This window comes from Sminthopsis crassicaudata, chromosome 1, assembly GCF_048593235.1.
Source record: "Sminthopsis crassicaudata isolate SCR6 chromosome 1, ASM4859323v1, whole genome shotgun sequence".
In the NCBI taxonomy this organism is placed as follows: domain Eukaryota; kingdom Metazoa; phylum Chordata; class Mammalia; order Dasyuromorphia; family Dasyuridae; genus Sminthopsis; species Sminthopsis crassicaudata.
The window spans coordinates 716,344,214-716,369,416 of NC_133617.1; the positions used below are offsets into that span (position 1 = coordinate 716,344,214).

The following is a 25,203-nucleotide window of genomic DNA, read 5'->3' on the forward strand; positions in this document are numbered from 1 at the left end:
AAATCAGCACATATATATGAAACATACATAATACCTATAAAATATAAGAATGTAAATACAAGATAATTTATTGTAAGAGACTTGCATCTGGGTTGAAGAGAACTTATGTAGGAAAACACTTTTAAGTTGATCTTAATGGCATTTTAAATGGTAGAAGAAAGAGAGAGTACATTTTAGATATTCAATTAGCCCATACAATGTCATGGTAACGAGTTGTGATATAAATGTCAGGGAGTAGCCAACTTTGGCTGGACTATCCAGTGTGTAAAGGAGATATAACATATAACAAACAGGAAATTAACACAATCAAATTGAAGCTAGGTCTTCATAGTCTACATCCTGATCTTGATATGCTATAACATGTTACTTCTCATTAGGCAACTCTTAAAAATATTTTTTAACTAAATGAATATGATTTGTTTTCTTTGTTTAAGAGCAAATGGTCAGTGTATTCAGGCAAAAAAAAATTATCATAATAACTAGCACATATGCTCTGGGTATTTAGTAAGTGCTAGTTGACTAAATAACTCACCTAGGTGGAGCACTGAATCTGAAGTCAGGAAGCTATTAATTCTAATCCAGTCTCAGACATTTATTAGCAGTGTGATCCTGGACAAGCCAATTAATCTCAAACTCAGTTTTGTTTTTTTTTTTGTTTGTTTGTTTGTTTGTTTTATTTTTGTTTTGTTTTGTTTTGTTTTTTCTAGCCATTCCATGACACTTCATGATTTCATTTAGGGTTTTCTTGGCAAAAATAGTGGTGTGGATTTGCCATGTATTTCTCCATTTCATTTTACACATAAAGGCACTGGAACAGAGTGAAGTGACTTGACCAGAGTCACACAATTAGTAATTATTTGTGGCTAATTTGAACTCATGAATTTAAGCCTGGCACTTAATCCACTGTATGACCTAGCTGCCTTATATCAGTTTGTTCAATTGTATAAATGGGATAATAATAACATATATCTCCTAGTGTTGTTGTGGGAATCAAATGAAATAATATCTGTAATAAAAGCTCAACATAATTTCTGGCACATAATAAGCACTTAATAAATCTTTAGCCCACTCCCTCTTGCAATAGTGATGCTGCATCTAGATTACATGTAACAGCTCAACACCATATAAATTGGTGTCAATTTCCAGGAATCCCTAACACTTGTTCCCCCATCCCCATCCCCAGTAAAATATGGAACAGATTAAAAAAATTGGAATTATTTATCATAGGTGGGGTGCTACCTGAAAACTTTTATGTTAGTCCTCAAATGCAAGTAATCTCTCTCTTGAAATTTGTATTATTTTGCTTACATTTTCATTTATTTAACTGTGTCCATATTGTGTCTGATGTTACGTCTTCTGATCTCAGCACAATTTCTTCTACTACTTACTTTGGTAACAAATATCTATCAAGCACAAAGCATATAGAAGATGTGGTGTTAGTTGTCTGGCAATACTAAGAGAATACCAAAAGCATTGCCAGCTCAGAAGAACATTAAACTTGACTAGAAAAGTAGAATGCTATTTATTATACTTTTTTCCCCAGAATAACCCATTGGCAGAAAACTGTTAAATCTCATCATCTAAATTTTGAAGATATAGAAAGTCATCTAAATTGTATTGTTTTCTTTTTTTTCTAGCATGTAACTGGATGTTTCTTGAATCAAATATGAATCTATGGGTTATATCCTATATTAGAGCTTTGAATTAAAATGAATTAAATGTATAATCAGTGACATTTTCTGGTGAGATGGTGTTTGCCCCATTGTTAATAAAGAAAAAAAGCATTATAAAGGATATAAATATCAAATCCCAGGGAAAAAAAAACAATGATCATGAATCCATTTGTAATTATAATAATTTCTAATATTTTCCTCTCAAAAGAAAGTCAGCTGTTAAATGACACAGAATGCATCATTTCTTTGGATGATACCTTGGTTTAAATAAATAAATAAAACTCAATCATAAACAAATAACCTTTATTTTCTTTCCAAGCATAGTAAGAATATCATATTAAAACAAAAGGAAGGGGGCAAATAAAAATCCACATCTCAGTTACTGTTTTTACAAGCAATCCTATCTCATTTATCATGACCATCATCCCAATTGGGATCATCCCAACTTACTTGTGGAGCTTTATAAATGCTCTTAAAACTGTTTTTAAAAAGTTAGTGTAGTTATAATGTCATAGCACAATTCAGAATCATTCAAAAGCTTCATTCACATAGGTATTTCCACATTCAAAGTTGCTTAAAATCAGTATATCAGTGCATCAGAGATATTTACACGGTATGAACAATGTCCAATTCATTTCATTCCAAGGAAGTCTTTATCAAAAATGTTTACTGTGACAACTGAAGTGTAGCCAATTGTGTATATGGAACACTTTGCTTTCAGAAGTCCAAGATGGTTTATGGTTTCATTTATCATTGAAGTGACACAGCTGTAAAACAATCCAAAATCACAATGACAGCTGACAGGAAATTGACTCTAGATTCTGAAATGTGCATTCCTCCAGAACTTAAGCCTGGAAAAAAAATAAAATAAAAACAATTCAGAAAGAAGTGATTATATGAATTCAACAAGTATTCTTAAATGGATGAATTTATTAGTAAGAATCCACTTTTTTAACAAATAATTTAATTTTTATATATGATTAGTAGGTTTGTGCACTATCTCTTGGAATGTTTTTTTTTTAATTATTATTAATTAAAATATGCATATTATCTATCTAATTAGTCTCTATCCATCTGTCCATGTTCCTACTAATCTAATATTTACATAAACATCAATTGTCCCATGAATTCATTTCGATCATTTATTCATAAAATCATCTATCTGTACATCTATATCTATATATCTATATATGTAGCTATATGTATCTATCTATCACAACACAATACTTTATTATCTGAAATTCTGTCCTTGAAGTATGCCAAACAAATAAGACTATTTATTAAATAAATACCTTGGTCTATGGAAGTACTCACCATCAACTACAACAAAATAAGCAAATGGATAATAGTTGAAGATCTTCAAATTACATTTGAATTTATGGGGTTGGTTAATTTGCACATCAGGAGGTAAAGAATATTCTCATTGGTAGAATATGATAATAAATTAAGAAAATTTCTCCATTTGTAGTCATTCTGGGAAATAATTTCTTCGTAGGCCTATTTCCCCTTTTTTTCTTATTTTTATGTTTACCTTTGATGTTGATTATTAAATATAATAGGGAGTTGTAAGTATGGATTGTATCATTCAGTGTTTATATATTCTAATCAGTTAATACATAACTTCATGCAAAGAAGAGGCTCTGTAAATGCTTTTTTTATTGACTAATTTGATTCCTTCTGTTTCCTAAAGATGAAAATAATGATGGGTTAATGATATTGATATTTTTAGATTTTAGGCACATAATTTGCAAATTTAAGATCTTTGAAACTTTGTTTTATTTTTCAGTTTATTTAAAGATGTGTGTGATGGATTTGACCCTGGGACAGCTATATTCAGGATAAGAATTCTCAGAATTTGAGCTGTCCAGCTTAAATCAGTTACTTTCTCTTTTTTTTCTCAAAAATTACACTAGGATCATAGTACTTTTCTAATATTCTACTGTTCTAGGAAACTATTATATATATATATATATATATATATATATATATTTCCTTCTAGTAATGGAAAGCATTTTTGAGGAATGATAAGAAATAAGGGAGGGATGTTTTTATGATCTTAAATGAGAAACTTAAGGAGTGGAAAGAAGAAATTTGACATTTTTCCCTGTTCTACTTCCAATATGTTACTGTGCTATTTATTATTATTCACCAGTTTTGCTGAATTTCCATCAAAAACATCAGGAGTTTCTTTGATGACTTGTGATGTCAATTTTGATAGCTTGTCCCAAGCATCTCCACTCAACTCAGGCCAGGGTTATTATAGTTTGAGGTGTCATCAAAATTTTTTTAAAGTTTTAATCAACTGAATTTTTGATAATACAGAAATAAAGCTTCCAGTTTTAAACAGTACTGCTACTGAAATAAATGATTAAATCCTTCCCTCAACTTGCATTGTTGTATCCCCCAATGTTTTGAGGAAATATCAAAATTATCTGAAATGTACCAGCTTGTAGAACAAAAGTTCATATTCATAAACATTCTTAAAAGGTAATATTCATATATTCATAAAATATAAGCTGGCATAAAGATGATGAAGGATAAGAGACAAAGGTTTGAAATATAAAGAAACAAAATATGAATTAGAAATTAAAAGAACTTAGTTTTTTAGAAAAAAAAATACCAAGGAAAAGTTAATCCTTTTATCATTCCTTCATTTTTAAAAGATTTCAAAGTACCTCTTATATTGCTACAGCATCAGGATAGGCTTTGTGAATGAAAAGACAAAAGTGGAAAATTTATCCATCCAAGGAATTGACAGTCTCTTAGAAACAATCAACATATGCAAGGAATAGTAAATTCAAAATAAATGCAAATTTTAATTGTGGTGAGGGCATTAGAAGTGTCCTGTGGAGGGAGTTGATAACTTATTCAAGAGATGATGTTTGTACAATATTTTAAAGTAGAAATTCTACAAGATAGCTATAAGTGGGAAACATACTCCACACATGGAGGACAAAGTATGACAAGACAAGGATGTTAGGATTCTTACAAGGTGCTAAGTCAGTTATCTAATTTAGCATGGTACTTAACAGTTCTCTAGTTCACTAATGTACTTAATACTTATTAGAGTTCTACAAGATTCACACTTTTAAGAGAGCATATATAAGGTAGGAGCCTCAACCAGAATTCAGTCCGGGACATTCAGAATTCAGAGAAGAAGCCTACTAGAAGCTCTGAGCCTCAGAAAGGATTCAGTCGAGGCGATTCACAAGCCAGAGAAGGCAGCTTAAGCTCTCAGAACCAAGTAGAGAGATAGGCCTCTATTAAAGCTAACCAGGCCCAGGAAAAGAGACAAGATTTTGAAGGAGAAAATAAAGGATTTGTCCTTTAATACCTGGCTGCATTTGGGGTGACTACCCTGAACTGAAACTAAGGCTGCCTCCAGAAGCCCCCCAAGAAACCTCCTCCCAGAGAAGATTATATTTTAGAGAAGAACTTTACACAAGGAGATGTGAGATGAGCTCTCTTTTAGGGGGAATTACATGTAGGTCCATTTGAGGAGAACAAGAATTTTATGAAGAGGAGAATAGGTTAGGTCATAAAAAGATATAAAAATCAAGTAGAAAGTTTACACTTTATATTAGAGCAAAACAACTCCTGAAACTTTTGACCAACAGGACCAACATTTTTCTTTTGGTATTTCAATTGTTATATTTGTAAGAGGGGATTATAAATGATCAAAAGAATAGAGTAAAAATCAATGAAGATGTGTATAAACTGATATTGTAAAAGGGGAACAGAAATTGTAGAACAAATAGTAAAGAAAACGAACCCAGAAAGACATAAGAATTTAGATCTATGCAATGAAAATTAATTATGAAGTATGTTAATTATTTCTTGCAAGTTAGGTAATGGATTTAAGATACAGAAGGAGAAATGCACTTTTGGAAATGACCATTGAAGAAATTTGTTTTGCTTGTCTATGCATATGTGAAATAAAAAGAAAATTGTTTTCCTTCCTTTCTTCCTTCCTCCTTCCTTCCTTCCCTCCCTCATTTGTCCTTATTTTTTTCTTTTTTCTTTTTTTCTTCCTCCCTTCCCTTTTCCTCTTTTCATTAATGTTTTTTCTTCCATCCATCCTTCCCATTCTTTCCTTCAGCCCCTTCCTCTATTAGTGTGGAAGAATAGTCTATTTGTTAAATGAAGAAAAAATAAAATTGAGAAAATCCATCATATTTATTCATCCCTTTAATGCTTCTTATTAAGGATGCTGAATTCAGGTGGTCTAAGCTGCAATAGAAATCAAGCTGATTGGCTATGTATATTAATTCAGATGGGAATAAAGAAAATGATAAATTATCAGTATTTTTTCAGTCTTATGAGATATATATATATACATATGTATATGTATGTATATATATATATCTCATATATATATATATATAAAATTGTAAATGCTCAAGTAATTAGTGAAGTGAAACTATAGATTACGAGACATAATATAAGTAGATCAATCCATTTAGGAGTTATCTGAATAGAAGATATTTGAACTGACTAGAGCTGATAGAATCATCATGATAATCATTAATAACACGGAATACATTTCAAAGAAGACAGAAAACAAGAAGTTTATCCAGTACAGGACCATCAGATAAATCCATTTAGAGGTAATAAGAAAATTAGTAGGAACCAGCAGAATTAGTCATGTTAAAATCCATTGCTATAAGTTTGTCTTGGCAGTGGTAAACAGTATCAGATACCACAGAGACTAAAAAATGTTAGAGTTTCAAAAAGAAAGGTCATGACATTCATGTTTTAGAATTAGGAGTTTCTAGTTGTCTACAAATTAATTCATTAAAGATTATATATTATTTTATCATGCTCTACAGGGTCATTCTGGCAGAATTTCCATGAATATTCATATTCTACTAACTACTACTACTACTACTGAACTACTAAATTGAAGTTTTGGGTGGGAAAGTATACAAAACATAAACATTCATATCCTATCTTCATATACTGTAAACTTTCTTTATACTTCATAGAAAATAAAATGAGACCCTTTGTTGAGATTCATTTTTTCCCACTTCTCCACAATTCACATCCTCTAGATTCTTCCTTCTAGTATCTCTGTTTAACTCATGTCTTATAGGAATTTCTAATGCCAAGATAAATTCCTCTATATCCCAGCTTCTTTTTTTTTTACTTCTACATAGTATATCATTTCCCCAAATGTATGCAACAATAGTTTTCAACATTCACATTTGCAAAAACTTGTGTCCTAGGTTTTTTTTCCCCTATCATCTTACTTTTCCCTTTTGCAAGAGAGAAAGCATTCTAATATAGGTTAAGCATGTGCAATTTTTAAAAATATATTTCGATATGTATCACACTGTAGAAGAAAAATCTGGTAAAAGGGCAAAAACACATAAGAAGAAAAAAACAAATCAAAAATAAACAACCAAAAAAGGGTAAGAATAATGTGCTCTGATTTACATTCAGTCTCTTTAGTTTCTTCTCTATTTGTGGATTTCACTTTCCATCACAAATCCATTGGAATTATCTTAAGTCACCTCACTGTTGAAAAGAGCCAAGTGCACCAGAGTTGATAATCATACTATCTTCTTGTTATTGTGTACAATGTTCTCTTGATTCTGCTTACTTCATTTAGCATCAATTCATATAAATCTCTCCATGTCTGTCTGAAATCATCTTGCTGATCATTTCTTGTAGAATAATAATATTCCATAACATTCATATACTATAACTTATTTAGTCATTCTCCAACTGATGGGTATACATTCAGTTTCCAATTCTTTGCCACTACAAAAAGGGCTATTAGAAAAACTTTTGCAGATGTAGGTCCTTTTTTCTTTTTTATGTATATCACAGTCCCTTAAACTGTAGTCTGTTACACCATACATATTCTTTTAACTGAATGTGAGTGTTATGAAATTATGATTGATTATCAGTAAAAATTTTGGTTTGCATGCCTATTTTACATACCTTTATACCCAAGATCATATAAAAATTTCCTAAGTGAAAAGGAATTGCAAGTAGGAAAAACTTAAGAAGACTTGCCTACGTGAACAAGTGATCCCATTCTAGGCCTTTTTTCCTAGCAGATTTTTCATTCTTTCACCCATATCTCTCATTTAGCTTCCATCTTTCCCTAACTAGAAATTGATGTTCTACTACTTACAAACATGCTCATGCTCAAAAATCAAAGACAACAAAACAAACAAACAAAAAAAAAACTTTTCACAATATCCATCAATTCCAAAAAGGTGCAATTCTTCCATTTGTTCCATTTTTAGTTCCATTATTAGTTAAGACTCCTTCTTTGATAGGTATCTCCTCTTCTCTCTTTAGTTGTTGGAGTTTGGTTTTCATCATGATCATTCAATGAAACTTCTTTCTACAAAATTACTAATGATCTTTTATTTGCCAAGTATAATAGCCTTTCTCAGCCCTCATCCTTCTTGACTTCTTTTTAACATTTCCAATAATCTTTTTAATATTCTCCTCTCTGTATGTTTTCAAACTATTATCTCTTTCCTTTCTGTCTTACTGTTTACATTCTTTGACAGATCTTCATTCATGTCATGCATCACGTAGTTGTTTCCCCTGGCTTTGTCCTGAGCCTTCTTCTCTTCTCTTAAATTATTTCATTTGGTGATCTCATGAATTCTCCTGGAGTCAATTTGTATCTCCATGCTGACAATAATAAAATCTATATAGAAAGCTCTACTCATGCTGCAATCTTACAACTTTCAGTTTCTCTCTTACTGTCCATTAGATGTCTTGATCTGGATATCTTGCTGAAATCTTAAACTGAAAATGTCCAAAATTAAATTCATTTTTCCTCTTTAAAGTTTCTCTCTGTCTAGTTTGCTTATTACTGTTGAGAGAATTTTCTTCTTCACTACACATTCTCGCTTACCCCCATCTAATCTATTGTCAAATCCTTCTGATTTTACTTATGTAAGATTTTTGTATATGCTTCCTTTTGTCTTTTGACACTACTGTTAATCTGGTACAGACAACTATCTCATGCCAAACCTATTGCAATAGCTTCTTGATTGGTCTCCTGGACGTAATAAGCTTTTCCCAAGTAGAGTTCATTTTCTATTTTGATGTCAAAATGATCTTCGTAAAGAATAATATCTAATGGTTTCCTATTGATTCCAGCATAAAATAAAAAGGGATAAAAAGTCATTCATAACCCCTGACACATTGTGATTCAATGACATTAGTCTTTTTAATTTTCCTCCCGCAGGATAATTCCAACTAGGATAATTTTTGTTGGCTTACCCCATAACTGGAATGTTCTTTGACATCTCTTCCTCTTGGTTCAATTGGATTACACAAGTCATTAATTTCCAGGATTCAATAATGTTCTAGATAAAACCTGTCCTTCCACAAAAAGCACTCCCCTTAATTCTAGCATCTTCCCCCTATTGATTATCTCCAATTTATCACAATAGAGATTTTATATATGATTATTTGCAAGTTGTCTCCCTCATACCATTTTTATGTGAGCTCCTCAAGAATAGAACTTCTTGGAAAAAGCTAGGCATTGACCCACACCTAACACCATATACCAAGTTAGGGTTGAAATGGGCTCAAGATTTAACCATAAAGAGTGATATAAGCAGATTAGAAGAACAAAAAATAGTTTACTTCTTAGAACTATGTAGAAAGAAGGAATTTGTAACAAAAAAGAACTGAAATACATTACTGAATACAAAATAAATAATTTTGATTATTTTAAGTTTAAAAGCTTTTATACAAATAAAACCAAAGTAGACAAGAAGAGAAGGGAAACAATATGCTGGGAAATTTTTATTTTTTCATTTAAAGGTCCTGTTAAAAGTCTGATTTTTAAAATATATAAATGACTCAAATTTGTAAGAACTCAAGCCATTCTCCAATTTATAGTCAAAGGATATTTACAGACAATTTTCAGATGAAGAAATTAAAGCCATTTCTAGACATATGAAAAAGCTCTCTAAATCACTATTGTTCAGAGAAAGGCAAATTAAATCATCTCTGAAGTACCACTACATACCTCTTACATTGGCTAAGATAACAGGGAAAGATAATGAAGAATGTTGGAAGAAATATGGAAAAACTGGGACATTGACACATTGTTGGTGGAACTATGAAGGGATCCAATCATTCTGGAGAGCAATATGGAACTATGCTCAAAAAGTTATCAAACTGTGCATACCTTTTGATCCAGCAGTGTTTCTATTGGGCTAGTGATCCTAAAAAAGGAAAGGGTCCCACATGTGCAAAAATGTTTATGGCAGCCCTTTTTATAGTGGCAAGAAACTGAAAATTGAATGTATGCCCATCGATTGAAGAATGGCTGACGAAGTTATGGTATATGAATGTTATGGAATATTATTTTTCAAAAAAATGACCAAGAGAATGATTTCAAAGAGAACTGGAGAAACTTATATGAACTGATGCTAAGTGAAATGAGCAGTACTAAGAGATCATTGTACTTGGCGAAAACAAGATTATACAATGATCCTTTCTGATGGACATGGCTCTCTTCAACAATGGCATGATTCAGGCCAGTCCCAATGATCTTATGATAAAAGAATCCATCTGCACCCAGAGAGAGGACTCTAGGAAATGACCATATATCACAACTCAGTATTTTCATTCGTTTTGTTGCTATTTGCTTGCATTTTTTCCCCTCATTTTCCCCTTTTTCCCTTTTCCCTTTTATGCAGCATAATTGTGGAGATATGTAAAGAAGAATTACACATGTTTAACACATATTGGAATTATTTTAATCTAGGGGAGGCAGTGGGGAAAAGGGAGGGAAAACTTTGGAATTCAAGGTTTTCCAAGACTGAATGTTAAAACTATCCATGCATATGTTTTGAAAAAAAAAAAAGAATAGAAACTATCTGTGCCTTACTTTTGGCACCTAGTGGTGAGCACAATGGCTCAAATATAATAGTTGGGTAAACATCATTTATTGACTAGCTGACTTTGATATCTGTTGGGAAAATGAGCATTTCTCTTTGCATTTTGATTGCCACTTCTTGTTTGATAAACCAGTAATAGAAATTGGAGCATCATGATGCATCCTGTAGCCCACAATTTTCAACTCAAACAGAAACCAGTTAATTTTTCACACTATTTAAAGAAGGAATAAAAACCTCAAAATCTTCACTGCCTCTCTTTACCACTGGGCATAATAAAATAGCCCACAGCTGTCACAATGGAACTTACTTGATATTTTAGGGATCCTAATTTTTTCACTGCTGCTACCATCTCCACCATCACTGACTGTTCTTATTTCAATTATGTAATCTTCTCCAAAGGGAACAAGAATCTCAGCAGAAGTGTTATTTGTTTCCAAAATGTATGTTTTACTTTGTCTGTTTTGCCTGTATAAAATCTAAATAAAATAAAGATGAAAATTAATGCTAGGTTTTATTTATTTTAAAACTATATGTAAGTTTCTTCTTTTCTTTCTATGAGTTTCTAATAACATACCAAATCATTACTAGCAATATCTTTTATATACAAATCCACTCTATTTCTATAGTCAATCCTATAGTTCAATCTTTTGGTGGGGGATAAGAGAAGAGTACTTTCACCACATTACCACCAAACACAGAGCACTTGGAAACATTGAAAGCTGCTTTAGAATAAAGTACATGGTAGGAAATAGACATACTTTTGTCCAGATAAAGAATTCTTGACCCCAGCATGGGATCACTTTGACAAGGCAGACATGAAATAGGGAAACATTAATTCATGATTCTAGCATCCTAGAGTAATATTTCTCTCTCATGAACCCAACTTTTAAGATAGAAAAAAAAAAGATGGATCTCCTTTTGATATTTTGTTGTCATCTTTACACTGTATTGCCTTTATCTTAGCTTTCATCCCTTTCCCACAGGAATGTTGGACAATATCTGTATAAGGCCAGATTTTAATAGATGGACTTTTGATCCTGCCCAGAACTGAGTTGCTAGCCATTTCTCAGCTATCTCCTCTGCAACTTATGCTGTTCTACCTCTATTAAAATATGAACTCTGAGGATATTTGCCTAATTGCCTAGAATTTTTGTCCTTGGGCCTTAGATTAGTGTTTGTAATAATCTCTCCTGGTTGAGGCAGAGCTAAAATGGTGTAGTAGAGGCAGGAATTGCCCTACATTTCCCCTAAACTATTCCAAATGCCTTTAAATATTGACTCTAAATGAATTTTAGAGCATCTGAACACCCCCACCAAATGGAGTAGAACATTTTCTAGCTGAAGGCAATTTAGGACAGCAGAAAAGGTCTGTGTAGTAGTCTCTCCTAAATCCCAACCATATAATTTGATTAAGTGGGAACTTCTATTATAGGATATTACCAAAATAAAATCTTCATATAAAAAAGAAATCCTTTTCCAGCTCCAATCTTTGAATTTGTTTCATAAATAATCTAAATAACAAGAATTTTAGAATGTAGCCTTCTAATAAGAGAATAGGTATTTATTGATGATTGGAAATACTCAATTATTGACTTGCTGTAATCAGAAAGAGGACTGTCCATAAACTAAAATTAAGGAATGAGGAAATAAAAATAAATAGCACTTCTTGATACATTAATGAGCTATTAAGATGGGACAGATATAATTCTCTTTTTTTCCTGCACTTCTCATTTGAGAGGATGCCTAAGCATTGAGAAGATATTTGAGGGATGAAATTGGGACTTATTGAAACAGAGGTAGTATTAGATTGTATTTTATGCTCCATTGTGATTTTTAATTTTTTTTATATTTGGGGTAAAGGGTGGACATAAAGGAGTTCCATGACAATAAATTAATTGGTACCATTGATTTATGGTACCTAAGGTATTTTTTTACTCACCTAAATTGTATCCTAGACATGAACTGTGTTCAGAGCTGTTGTAGCATAAATTGTGGGTGTTAGCATAGTGAAATAAGGTATGAGGGCTTTTAGGGGAAAGTGAATTTTATCAGAAACCAACATAATAAATTATTGGTGCAATCCCAGAATTTGAATTTGATTATAATTATTCATTTTTCTATATTTCATTTTCTCCTCCTAGACTGAAAACTCCAAAATAATTCTCATTTAAGTTTTGTATAGTATAACACCTAGAACATCACTTTATAAACATTAAGTGCTTGATAAATGATTGTTGAACTGAAGTGAATGATAGAATAATCATCCTACCAATGTGTAGCTTATCCTTCACAAAATAAATTAAAGAGGTAGTGCTTTTTTAGAATTTAGTTGCGCTTACTAAAGAATTTTTTGGCCACTGCATCTAAAATCACACAATTTATATTAATTAATTATGTAGCTTGAGGATTTTATCTTTAAAGCTTACTGTGAAGTCAATGTTTAGTTTGGACAAGTTTCAAATACTTGAATATTTATCTGCCAAGAGATGATACCCATTAACACTGATGGAAGTGGAAATCATTTACTCTGGTATCCTTGACTGAATTTCTACTAAATCATTTATCTCTTGTCACAAGAATTCCCCTTTCTGGAATTCACAAGGTTTGATATACAAGCAATAGTATTTTCCTTAGGCTTCTTAGATCCCTCCAGGTTTATTCATCAATGACTTACTTATCTGCAACATAACCTATAATTAACAATGAAAGGGGCACAAATATCTGCTACCTAAGGAATACTTTTTGTATACAAAAAGATAACTCGGTGCATTGTTATATTTCACTATTTCATAAATATGTGACAAGTGCCTTCTTCTGAGGTGTTAAATATAATGAACTTGTCTCTGCACTTATTATTTTTTTTCTAATGACTACTCTTTGTTTCATTAGTATGGAATACTAGCTTTTTAAAAACATAACCAAACTATTTTATCACATAGTTAGCTAGGATTCAACTACACTGGGAAATCCATTTATAGAGAATTTAGAAAGGACACAGGCAGAAGCATCATATGAAATGAAGAATTATGGAAGGTTATTATTTGTACTATTGGAGAAAATAGCTATATTCATGAGAATACATGTGATACCTGAGAAAGAAAGGTGAAATTATTTTTTGAGCCAGAGGACTAAGGCTCTAATCCTGCCTTTCTAATTTATTACTCTCTCTAAGCCTCAGTTTTCCTCTAATCAGAGTGGACTGGACTTGAAGTTCTCTATATTTCTATCTTGTTCTTGTGAACAAGATAAACCTTGTGAAAAAAAAGCTATAATTTTAGAACACTGGACTTGAAATCAGGAAGAACATTATCCATATCTTGCCTCTAACAGAAATAGGCTGTCTGATGCTGGATAATCAATTAAATCTCAGTTCACTATTCAGCAGTTTTTGGGTTGACTCATTCATTTCATTAAAAAAAGAGCTCTGTATTACATAAAGTAACAGATCCTACATATATTTGTATAATTCACATGATTCTTTAAAAAAAATGTACGTTTCTCTATACTCACTTTATATCCCAATACATCAGACTCATTTTCCATGGTTTTAACATGTTCCCAATTCAAACATAATTTTGAGTTTTTCAGTTTCCAGGCTATGTTAGATGGTGCTTGGCTTGGAGCTTCAAAAATATACAAGCACAAGAAACAAATTAATATTAAACTGTTTATTATTGTTGAATGATCCATCAACATGAAAAGACAAATAAGTCATGGCTGGTTAATATTAGAAGGAGTTAAATGGTTGCAATGCCGTTATAAATACCATATTAATTCTAATCAGTGTGAGGTAATTCATTCAAATTCTACTCATTTGGGAGTGTATTTTGGAGAAGATATTGAATGAATAATGGCTTTATGCTTGTCCAAAATTAATTTGTTAATAATTGCTGTTGAATTTGTTTACCTTACTGCATGTAAGTAGTTTGAAGGCATCATTAAACATTTTTTTCCAATTGACCATTAATCTATGGGTACCAAAAAAAAAAAAAAAAAGTGACAGTCTCAATGCACTCATTGCCATTTTGCCAAGGATACAGCCGAAATTCCTTTTCAGATATCACCCACCCCCCCTCCTTGCCTTGTCATTTTTATTCTTTCCATCTAAAATATAAACCACCAAATATATGATGTTTTCTAAAGGGTGAAGTTTATCCCTGAAGCACACATGTATACATATCACACACACATAGATTTAAGAGGAAATTTTTTTTCTGATAGCCTATAAAATCTTTGAGAAAAGGAATACCACATTTTTTGAAGAATTAAAACTAAAAGTGACCAAAAGGAGAAGATGGCACATGTTGTAATGAGCAAAAGGAAATAAAATGAGGGGGCAGCTAGGTGGCGCAATGGATAGAGCACCGGCCTTGAATTCAGGAGGACCAGAGTTCAAATCTGCTCTCAGACACTTAACATTTCCTAGCTGTGTGATCCTGGGCAAGTCACTTAACCCCAGCCTCAGGAAAAGCAAAAAACAAAAACAAAAAAAAAAAAAAAAAAAAAAAGTTAAGGAAATAAAATGAAAATAAATAAGTGGCAGAAGTGTCACAAATTATATCATTTTAAAGACATCATTTTGAGAAAAAAAGTAGATGGGCAAGAGTGTAAGAAACATATGGTAGATAATCTAGTTACAATATTAGGACACATACTATGTCAAGAAAGTCTAAGAAAAGCCCCATGGATGCTGAGAAAACTTCCTAGAAGGAATTTATGGAAACATATAGAAAATAATTCCATAGAATAAGCATAGATGAGTTCGAATTTGCTTCGAGGAAATACACACATTAATAAAAATCAAAGGTCAAATATATACTCAGCATTTAAATATAATGTTGTCCATAGGTTCCTTCTAAATTATTATTCTTTGTGATTATTTTAGGTAGCAGTAAATAAAGAACTGGATCAGGAGTCAGTAAGAAATGAGTTAAATTTTGACATCCGATACTTTCTTTTTTTTTTTTTTTAATTTTACTTTTAGTACACTTTTTTATGAATCATGTTGAATGGGAAAAATCAGAACAAATAGAGAAAATCACAGGAGAAGAAAAACCATATAAAAGAAGTAAATATGACACATATTGATTTACATTCAATCTCTCTCTTTTTTTTTTTTTTTGATGCAATTAGCATTTTCTATCTAAAGTTTATTGGGATTGCTTGGGCTCACTGTACCATTGAGAAGAACCATGTCTTGCATAGTTAATTATCATATGTTTTAGCTATTACTGTGTACAATGTGTTTCTGATTTTAATTATTTCACTTAGCATCAGTTCATGTAAATCTTTCCAGATCTTTCTAAAATCAGCTTGTTCATCATTTTTCAAAGGACAATATTCCATTACCTTAATATGTCACAACTTATTTAGCCATCCTCTAATTTATGGGCAAATACTGATTTTCCAATTCTTGGCCAATGCAAAAAGAACTACTATGAATATTTTTGCACATGTCCTTTTCCCTCCTTCTTGGGATATAGACTCAGTAATGGTACTGTTGGATCAAAGGATATGCAGTTTGATAGCCCTTTGGGCATAGCTCCAAATTGTTTTCCAGAATAGCTGGATCATTTCACAGCTCCACCAACAATGAATTAGGTTCCCAGTTTTCTCTAATATTTATCATATTTTCTAGTCATCTTAGTCAATCTGACCTCAGATACTTTTAACCATGTGACTCTGGACAAGTCACATTAAAATCTATTTCTGTCAGTTTCCTCATTGGAAAATGAAGATAATAATAGCACCTACTTCCAAGATTTATTGTGAGAATAAAATAAGATAATAATTTTGAAGTGCTCAGTATCTGAAACATAATAAGTACTATATGAATATTTGTGTTTCAAATTTTCTTCTCTTTCCCCCATCCACTTCCTAAGATGGCAAGTAATTCAATATACTAACATATGTTTGACATGTGCAATTCTTCTATATATTTTCCACAAATATCATGTTGCACAAGAAAAATCAGATCAAAAAGAAAAAAATAAGAAAGAAAACAAAATTCAAGCAAAAATAACAAAAAGAGTGAAAATGCTATGCTGTGATCCACACTCAGTTCTGGCTGTGGATGGTTTTATTCATCTCAAGAACATGGGAACTGACATCAATCATTGTTGACGAGAACTATGTCCATCAAAATTGAACATCATATAACCTTGCTATTGCCATGTATAATGATGCCCTGATTCTGCTTATTTCACTCATCATCAGTTCATGTAAGTCTCTCCAGGCCTCTCTGAATCATCCTGCTAATCGTTTTTTTTAATACAACAATACTATTTCATAACTTTCATAGACCATAACTTATTCAGCCATTCTTCAACTGATGAGTATTCACTGAATTTCCAATTTTTTTGCCACTATAAAAAGGGCTGCTATGAACATTTTTTCACATGTGGGTACTTTTCCCTCCTTTATGATCTCTTTAGGACACAAGCTCAGTAGAAACACTGCTGGGTCAAAGGATATGTACAGTTTGATAGCCATTTTGGTATATTCCAAGTTGCTTTCCCTCTTTAAGTAAATAATGAAAGGGAAAATTTTTGGACAAAGCTGAAATGAAAGGTTTTGGCAATAGTCATCAAGTCCTGATTTCCAGCTAGAGACGTGAGAGATTCTCCTAAGAAGAATATCTAGGACTCCCTTTGTTGAGCTGAGGTTGAGAACCCCAAGAAATTAGATTTATCTTTTTTTCCTCTCCTTACAACTCTATCTGTCCCTCATCACCAATGAAGAGACAGATATCTGTATATGCACCTGTTTTGTCCTCCAATATAATATATATTCTTTTAAGCTAAAGACTATTTTAGTTTGTTTTTTTTTTCCTTCTAACACCAGCCATTAGCAGAGTGTTTGAAGTATTATGTTGTATACAAATGCTCATTTTACTGATTGAGTTAGTGTTAATAAACAAAATTTACAACTACCTATGCACTGTTTCCATCAACAAAATGTCTTGATTTGGTCATATCAGACTTACTTTGCTTTTTTGAACATAATGTCTCTAATATTGATTCAAGAAAAATAAGAATTTGTACTCAATAAGGACTCAATAAACTTGGGCAATGTCTTTCTTTCTAGAACTGCAATGGTGACAGAAATAATTATGAATCCACTCTTCTTCAATTGAGTTGAAGGTGCCTTTTTCAATTTTTTTTTATTGTTGAAATGATACAGGAATCCCAGGAGAACTGTTTTAATCCCAGGGATGCAGTTTTGATGATTTCCTTTGTTTCTGTGTTCTTTAAAACTAAGCCCACACATTAGCAGCTTCACATGCGATCAATACTGAGCAAACATAAATCTACTCTTTTCCTGTCACTGGCAATGATGGATTCTGAAGGTTTCATTTATTGCTGTCTATACTGTATTTATTTTATAAAGAAAAAGTACTCTTTCCAATAACATGAGCTAGTTGATGATCAAGTGGGAACCAGGAAAGTAGCTTCTCCTTCATATTCTGCCAAGTATTCTGCAGTCTTGATTAAGTACCCTTACCTTCCTGACATTGCTTCTTCCTCTTCCCAGAGATAAACATTTTGCTTCATAACTTTCCCACAGAAATTTCATGAGGATAAATTCATTAAAAATAAAAATCTAAAACACTGAGGAAGGACCAATTTTCTTTCAACCTCCTTATTTCATGTGGAAAACATTTTTGCATAATGAAAAGACCATGGTGTAATTGTAAAAGATTGAGGTTTCAGTCAGTACTGTCACATGCCCACTGTGTTACATGGGGCAGGTTATCCAACCCTTAAGACCTTCAATTTCCTTATCTATATTAGAACATTATATTTTTAATCACTGGAATTAACATTAAAGAATGTTTTACCATCGGCTTTGCTGAATGTTTTTCCATCTGACTTGTAGCTGAAACCTCTTAGAGCTATTTCTTCCCATTAGAATAAAAATTTCTTGAGACCCATATTGATTTTTGATATCTACTTCCAATAGAAAAGTATTTAATAAGTTTTTTAATATTAAAATTATTCAATCATATTCATATCTATTTACATATAAAATGGGGTTGATAATGTTTTCAACAGTCACTTTAATTCTTTTGATAATTTCCTGCAATATTATATGTAAATATATTGAATTACAAAAAATAGTTAAAGTCAACACAGCTTAATAGATAGCCAGCATTTAGATGATGAAGATCTGGGTTCAAATCATGCTTCAGATATACACTAGCTATGGGACCATAATTAAATAAACTTCTAAATTTTCCCAGATCACTTTCTAAGATAATTGGTTACATACAAATTGCACATATTTGTTAGTGGATGGACTTACCTTACCAGGAATCTCACATATTGATGAAAATCACAGAAATGACAATTTTTATTAGTTTATTTCGTGATTCCAAAGAAAGATCACAACAAGCTTTGATAATACAAAATAAGAATTATGAGATTTTGAAAACTATTTTTATTCACTTCTCCAATTTGGCAATGTTATCATTTGTACTGCCATTATTCTCTTTTGATCACAGTTTAAAGTGATTAGTTCTTTTGATAGAATTAACCAAAATGACTAGCAATGGACTTTATGGAAGCAAGACTCTGGAAAGCAAATGCTCTGAAAGCTGTTTTGGAATATAAGTGAATATAAGTTATCTGAGGGAAGGGACCGTGGTCATTTTTGTCTTGCTATCTTTTGCACTTAAGCAGATAGTGCTTAGCAATGCACTAAATTAGCAAGTATAAATACAAACAACATGAATCATTATAGTGGGTTGCCTTTTATTCTTTGTACCATATTTTAGATAATTTTCCATTAACCAGATAACACAATGACATGACAACAGCCTTTCAGCAACTAATGGTTTCTTTGTGATCAATTTTTCTGTAGATGGCATTTGTATTTGACTGTATTTCACACTGTGAACTCAATTCAAAAACAACTTCTTATGTTGCACTTCTAAGGAACAGCATGGGGTTGACATTTGGGCAAGAGATAGAAAAAAAATTGGCACAAGATAAAATAAAAGCTTAATGTTTCCTTTATGTCTGAATAAGGATTGATTGCATATTTACAAGAAGAAAGCATCCTACATAGAGTGCTTGTCAGCCAAAGTCAGGATCCCAAAACAATCAAATTTCCAAACATTTTTTTTCCTCTACCAGGATATGCCTATGTCTCTATAATTACAAGCATTTTTCTAGGGTTGACTTAAAAAGAAATCATGTTTTTAAAGGTGAAGGAGAAAGACTTTGAAGTTATACATAGAGATTGTCATGTATTTTCATTATCTCTGTATTCAATTTGAAAACAATGTGACACTATCCTGGCATTGCAGTCAGAGACCCTCAGTTTAAATCTTTTCTCATGCATACTATCTGCATGTCTTTGAGCCAGAACAAAATGATCACCCCTCAGTTTCTTAACTTGTAACATAATGGTGTTAGACTAGAGAGCTTCTGGGGTTCATTCCAAATATGGATCTATGATTCTATAAATTACAAAAATGTGACATTTCTAAAAGAATTGATCACATGCCATTGAAGAGGGAAATTGCATAGTATCTGTTATCAGATTGTTTAAAGTAACAAACTTCCTCTATTTAGGACTCGACTAGTTCATTTACATTTTAATCCTTAAGCATTGTGATGGAGTGGGAAGATTTTGAAGTAGGAATCAAATTGTGTCCAATGGATTGTAAAATTATCCTATATCACCATTTACCAAATCTAAAAGTAAGTACATGTAAATGTACTTCTGTAAGACTCAATTCCCTTACTCTTAAATGGAACAATTACAACCTATCTTGCTGTTATGATAGACTTTCTGACCAGGAATAAGGATAGACCTGGACAGTCTTAGATATTTACTATCTGTGTGACCTGGGACATATCACTTAATCTGTTTATCTCAGTTTTCTTAATTGTAAAATATAATTGTGTTTTGAGAATCAAATAAATTAATGTACCTGACACATAGTTTGCTTGTGTGTATGTATGTGCATATATGCATATATGTTCATATGTGTGTATGTATGTGTATATATGTATATGCATGTGTATCTCTGCCTCTTTCTCTCTGTCTCTGTATTTGTCTCTGTCTATGTGATAGATATTTAGTTACACACATATGTAGTACTTTAATGTATTGTGTAAAATGTTACATAGCATTATATGAAATTTTCTTGATCTTATTTGAGCCTTATCACAAACCACACACACATCATTTTACATCCCTCTCCCTTACATCTTAAAGACAAGTTGCAAAGATGTTAAATGACTTGTCCATCATCACACTGACATTACACATTAAAGATGAAACTAAATACCCTTCTTTTCTCCGTATTGTATTCATGACAAATCATAGTGTCATGCAAGCTCTTGGGAAATTGTCAAATATTATAGGAATATTAAATATAGTTCTTATTTTAATAGTTGCATTCCACAGATGTTCATTAGCATCTAGCAAGGATGTGACACTGAGCTGGAAAGAAGGAAAATAACATAAGTGAATATAAAGAAATGTGGAAACACTTTTATGAGAGAAAGGGAAGAGGGAAATAAAAATAAATCAGAAAAGAGGACATAATAAGCACACAAACAAATAAGAAGATCAGTGAATAGTAAAGAATGCACAAAAGGGTATAATAAAGATTTTGGAGGAATGATTCAAAAAGTATATTTTATGCATTGGAAATTAGCTATTTAAATGATTGCTAAGTAAACCCAAAGAGTTGCATGAATATTTAATATTAAGTTTATCATGAATCATTCAAAAAAAATTAAAAAGTCCTTGCCCTCAAAATTTTTTTTTTTAATTAACAGCAAAATAACATAGATGCACACACACACACACACACACACACACACACACAGTATGGTACAAAATTTTCTTAGATGTTAATTTAATGGGTCAGAAAGCTTCCACTGGAAAAAAAATCTCTCTACATATATCAACATTTCCATCTTTATATTTTTATACACTTTAATGGGGAATTTATGAGTTGAAGTGACTTACATATTTTTGCTTACTTATTATGTTACAGAGCTAGGATTTAAAACCAAGTCTTGCTAATTTTGATCCCAATATATGCCACACTTTGTAGAGCCTTTTTATGTATTTATTTATCTATCTAACTATCTATCTATCAATAGATCTATTTATTTATTTTATTTTGTTTACAAAGCATATGCATGGGTAACTTTTCCAACATTGACCCTTGCAAAATATTTTGGTCCAAATTTTCCCCTCTTTCTCCCTACCCCCTCTTCTAGCTGGCAAGTGGTACAATACATGTCAAATATGTTGTAATACATGTTAAATCCAATAACTGTGTACATATTTATACAGTTTTCTGAACAAGAAAACTCAGATCAAGAATAAAGGGAAAGAAAAACTGAGAAAGAAAACAAAATGCAAGCAAATAACGACAGAGAGGGTGAGAATGTTATGTTGGGTTCCCCATTCTGTTCCCGTGCTTCTCTCTCTGTGTGTAGATGGCTGTCTTCATCATTGTACAAGTAGAACTGGTTTGAATCCTCTCATTGTTGAAGAGATCCACATCCATCAGAATTGATCATCATATAGTGTTGTTGTTGCCATGTATAATCATCTTCTGGTTCTGCTCATTTCACTTAGTATCAGTTCATATAGGTCTTTCCAAGACTCTCTGAAATCATCCTCCTGTCGTTTCTTACAAAAGAATAGTATTCCATAGCATTCATATACCATAAGTTATTAACACCGTACACCAAGATAAGATCAAAATGGGTTCATGATCTAGGGATAAAGAATGAGATTATAAATAAATTAGAAGAACATAGCATAGTTTATCTCAGACCAGTGGAGGAGGAAGGAATTTGTAACCAAAAAAGAACTAGAGATCACAATATAGATAATATAGATAAGTTATTAAGCCATTCTCCAATTGAGCATCCACTCAATTTCTGGTTTCTTGCCACTCCAAACAGGGCTGCCACAAACATTTTTGCACATGTGAGTCCCTTTCCCCCATTTAAGATTTATTTGGGATATAATCCAAGTAGAAACACTTCTGTGTCAAAGGGTATGCATAGTTTGATAACTTTTTGAGGATAATTCCAAACTGTTCTCCAGCATGGTTGGATCCTTTCACAGTTCTACCACAATGTATCAGTATCTCAGTTTTCCCAATTTCCCTCCAACATTTGTCATTATCTTTTCCTGTCATGTTAGCCAAACTGACAGGTGTGTAGTGGTATCTCAGAGTTGTCTTAATTTGCATTTCCCTGATCAATGTGATTTGGAGCACCTTTTCATGTGACTACAAATAGTTTCAATTTCTTCATCAGAACATTATCTGTTCATATCCTTTCACCATTTATCAATTGGAAAATGGCTTGAACTATTATAAATTTGAGTCAATTCACTATATATTTTAGAATTGAGGTCTTTATCAGATACTTTGGAGGTAAAAATGTTTTCCCAGTTTTTTGGTTCCCTTTTAATCTAGTCTGCATTAGTTTTGTTTGTACAAAAACTTTTTAACTTAATATAATCAAAATTATCTATATTGTGATCTCTAGTTCTTTTTTGGTTACAAATTCCTTCCTCCTCCACTGGTCTGAGATAAACTATGCTATGTTCTTCTAATTTATTTATAATCTCATTCTTTATCCCTAGATCATGAACCCATTTTGATCTTATCTTGGTGTACGGTATTAAGTGTGGGTCAATGCCTAGTTTCTGCCATACTAGTTTCTAATTTTCCCATCAGTTTTTTGTCAAATAGTGAATGCTTAACCCAAAAGCTGGGCCTTTAGGTTTGTCAAATACTAGAGTGCTATAGCCATTGACTATTTTGTTCTGTGAACCTAAACTGTTCCACTGATCAACTTCTCTATTTCTTAGACAGAACCAAATTATTTTTATGACCACTGCTTTATAGTATAGTTTTAGATCTGGTACAGCTAGGCCACCTTCATTTGATTTTCACTTCATTAATTCATTTGAAATTCTTGATGAATTTTGTTGTTATTTTTTCTAGGTCAGTAAAATAGTTTTTTGGGAGTTTGATTGTAATAGCATTAAATAATTTGTATTATCATTAGCTGTTCTAATTCTGTTAATTTTTTTTCTTCTCTTATTGCCAAAACTAGCATTTCTAATACAATATTGAATAGTAATGTTGACGGTGAGCAACCTTGTTTCACTCCTGATCTTATTTCAGTTTATCCTCATTACATATGATACTTGTTGATGGTTTCATGTAGAAGCTACTGACTATTTTAAGGAAAAGTCCATTTATTTTTACACTCTCTACTGTTTTTATTAGGAATGTAGGTTGAATTTTGTCAAATATTTTTATGCATCTATTGAGATATTCATATGTTTTTTGTTAATTTGGTTATTGATATATTCAATTATGCTAATAATTTTCTTAAGATTGAACCAGCACTATATTCCTGATATAAATCATCCTTGGTCATGGTGTATTATTCTGGGCATGATTTTCTGTAATCCCATTACTAATATTTTATTTAAAATTTTGTCAACCATATTAATTTGGGAGATTGATTTATAATTTTCTTTCTCTGTTTTGACTTGTCTTCGTTTTGCTATCAGTACTATATCTGTATCATAAAAGGAATTAGGTGAGACTCCTTTCACTACTTTTTCAAGTAATTTTTATAGTATTAGAGTTACTTGTTCTTTAAATGTTTGGTAGAATTTACATCCTGGGAATGTTTTTTTTTTTTTTTTTTAAACAGATTTGCTTAATAACTTGTTCCATTTCTTTTTCTAATATGGGTCTATTTAAGAAATTTATTTCCTCTTCTGTTAATCTAGGCAATCTATATTTTTGTAGGCATTCCTCCATTTCACATAGGTTGTCAAATTTATTGGTATAAAGTTGGGCAAAGTAACTCATGATGATTGTTCTAATTTCCTCTTCGTTGGTGGATAATTCTCCCTTTTTCATTTTTGAGACTAACAATTTGATTTTCCTCTTTCCTTTTTCTAACCAAATTAACTAAAGGTTTATCTATTTTTTTTGGCTTTTTCATAAAACCAACTCTAAGTTTTACTTATTAATTCAGTAGTTTTCTTTTTTACTTTCAATTTTATTGATCTCTCCTTTTGTTTTTACAATTTCAAGTTTGGTATTTGATTGGGGGGGTAATTTGTTCTTTTTTGAGCTTTTTTAGTTGAAAATCCAATTCTTTGATCTTTTCTTTCTCTATTTTATGTAAGTAAGCATTTAGATTTCCCCTTATTACTGCTTTGGCTGCATCCCACAAATTTTGGTATATTGTCTCATTGCCATTCTCTTGGATGAAATTATTGATTGTGTGTATGATTTGCTGTTTCACCCATTCATTCTTTAGGATGAGATTATTTAGTTTCCAATTACTTTTTGGTGTATTTTTCCCAGGCATTTTATTGAATGCAATTTTTATTGCATCGTGATATGAAAAAGATTCATTTACTATTTTTGCCTTTCTGCATTTGATTTTGAGGTCTTTATGTCCTAATATACAGTCAAATTTTTTGTAGGTTCCATGAACTTCCAAGAAGAAAATGTACTCATTTATGTATCAATTTAGCTTTTCTAGTATCCTATTTACCTCTTTAACTTATTTCTTATTTATTTTGTGATTTGATATATTTACTTCCAAGAACACAAGGTT

General features: G+C 31.7%; 1 protein-coding gene across 1 annotated transcript in view; it reads right to left on the minus strand.

Moving 5' to 3' along the window:
• Positions 1–2,003: 2,003 nt before the first annotated feature.
• CNTN6 (contactin 6) overlaps positions 2,004–25,203 on the minus strand; it is a 536,373-nt gene continuing 513,173 nt past the window's right edge. Inside the window, exons 21-23 of the mRNA XM_074284067.1 lie at positions 14,072–14,184; positions 10,869–11,037; positions 2,004–2,524 (exon numbers count right to left, since the gene is read on the minus strand). Of these exons, the coding sequence (XP_074140168.1) occupies positions 2,424–2,524; positions 10,869–11,037; positions 14,072–14,184 (383 nt within the window). The 3' untranslated portion in view covers positions 2,004–2,423. The remainder of the gene's footprint in view (positions 2,525–10,868; positions 11,038–14,071; positions 14,185–25,203) is intronic.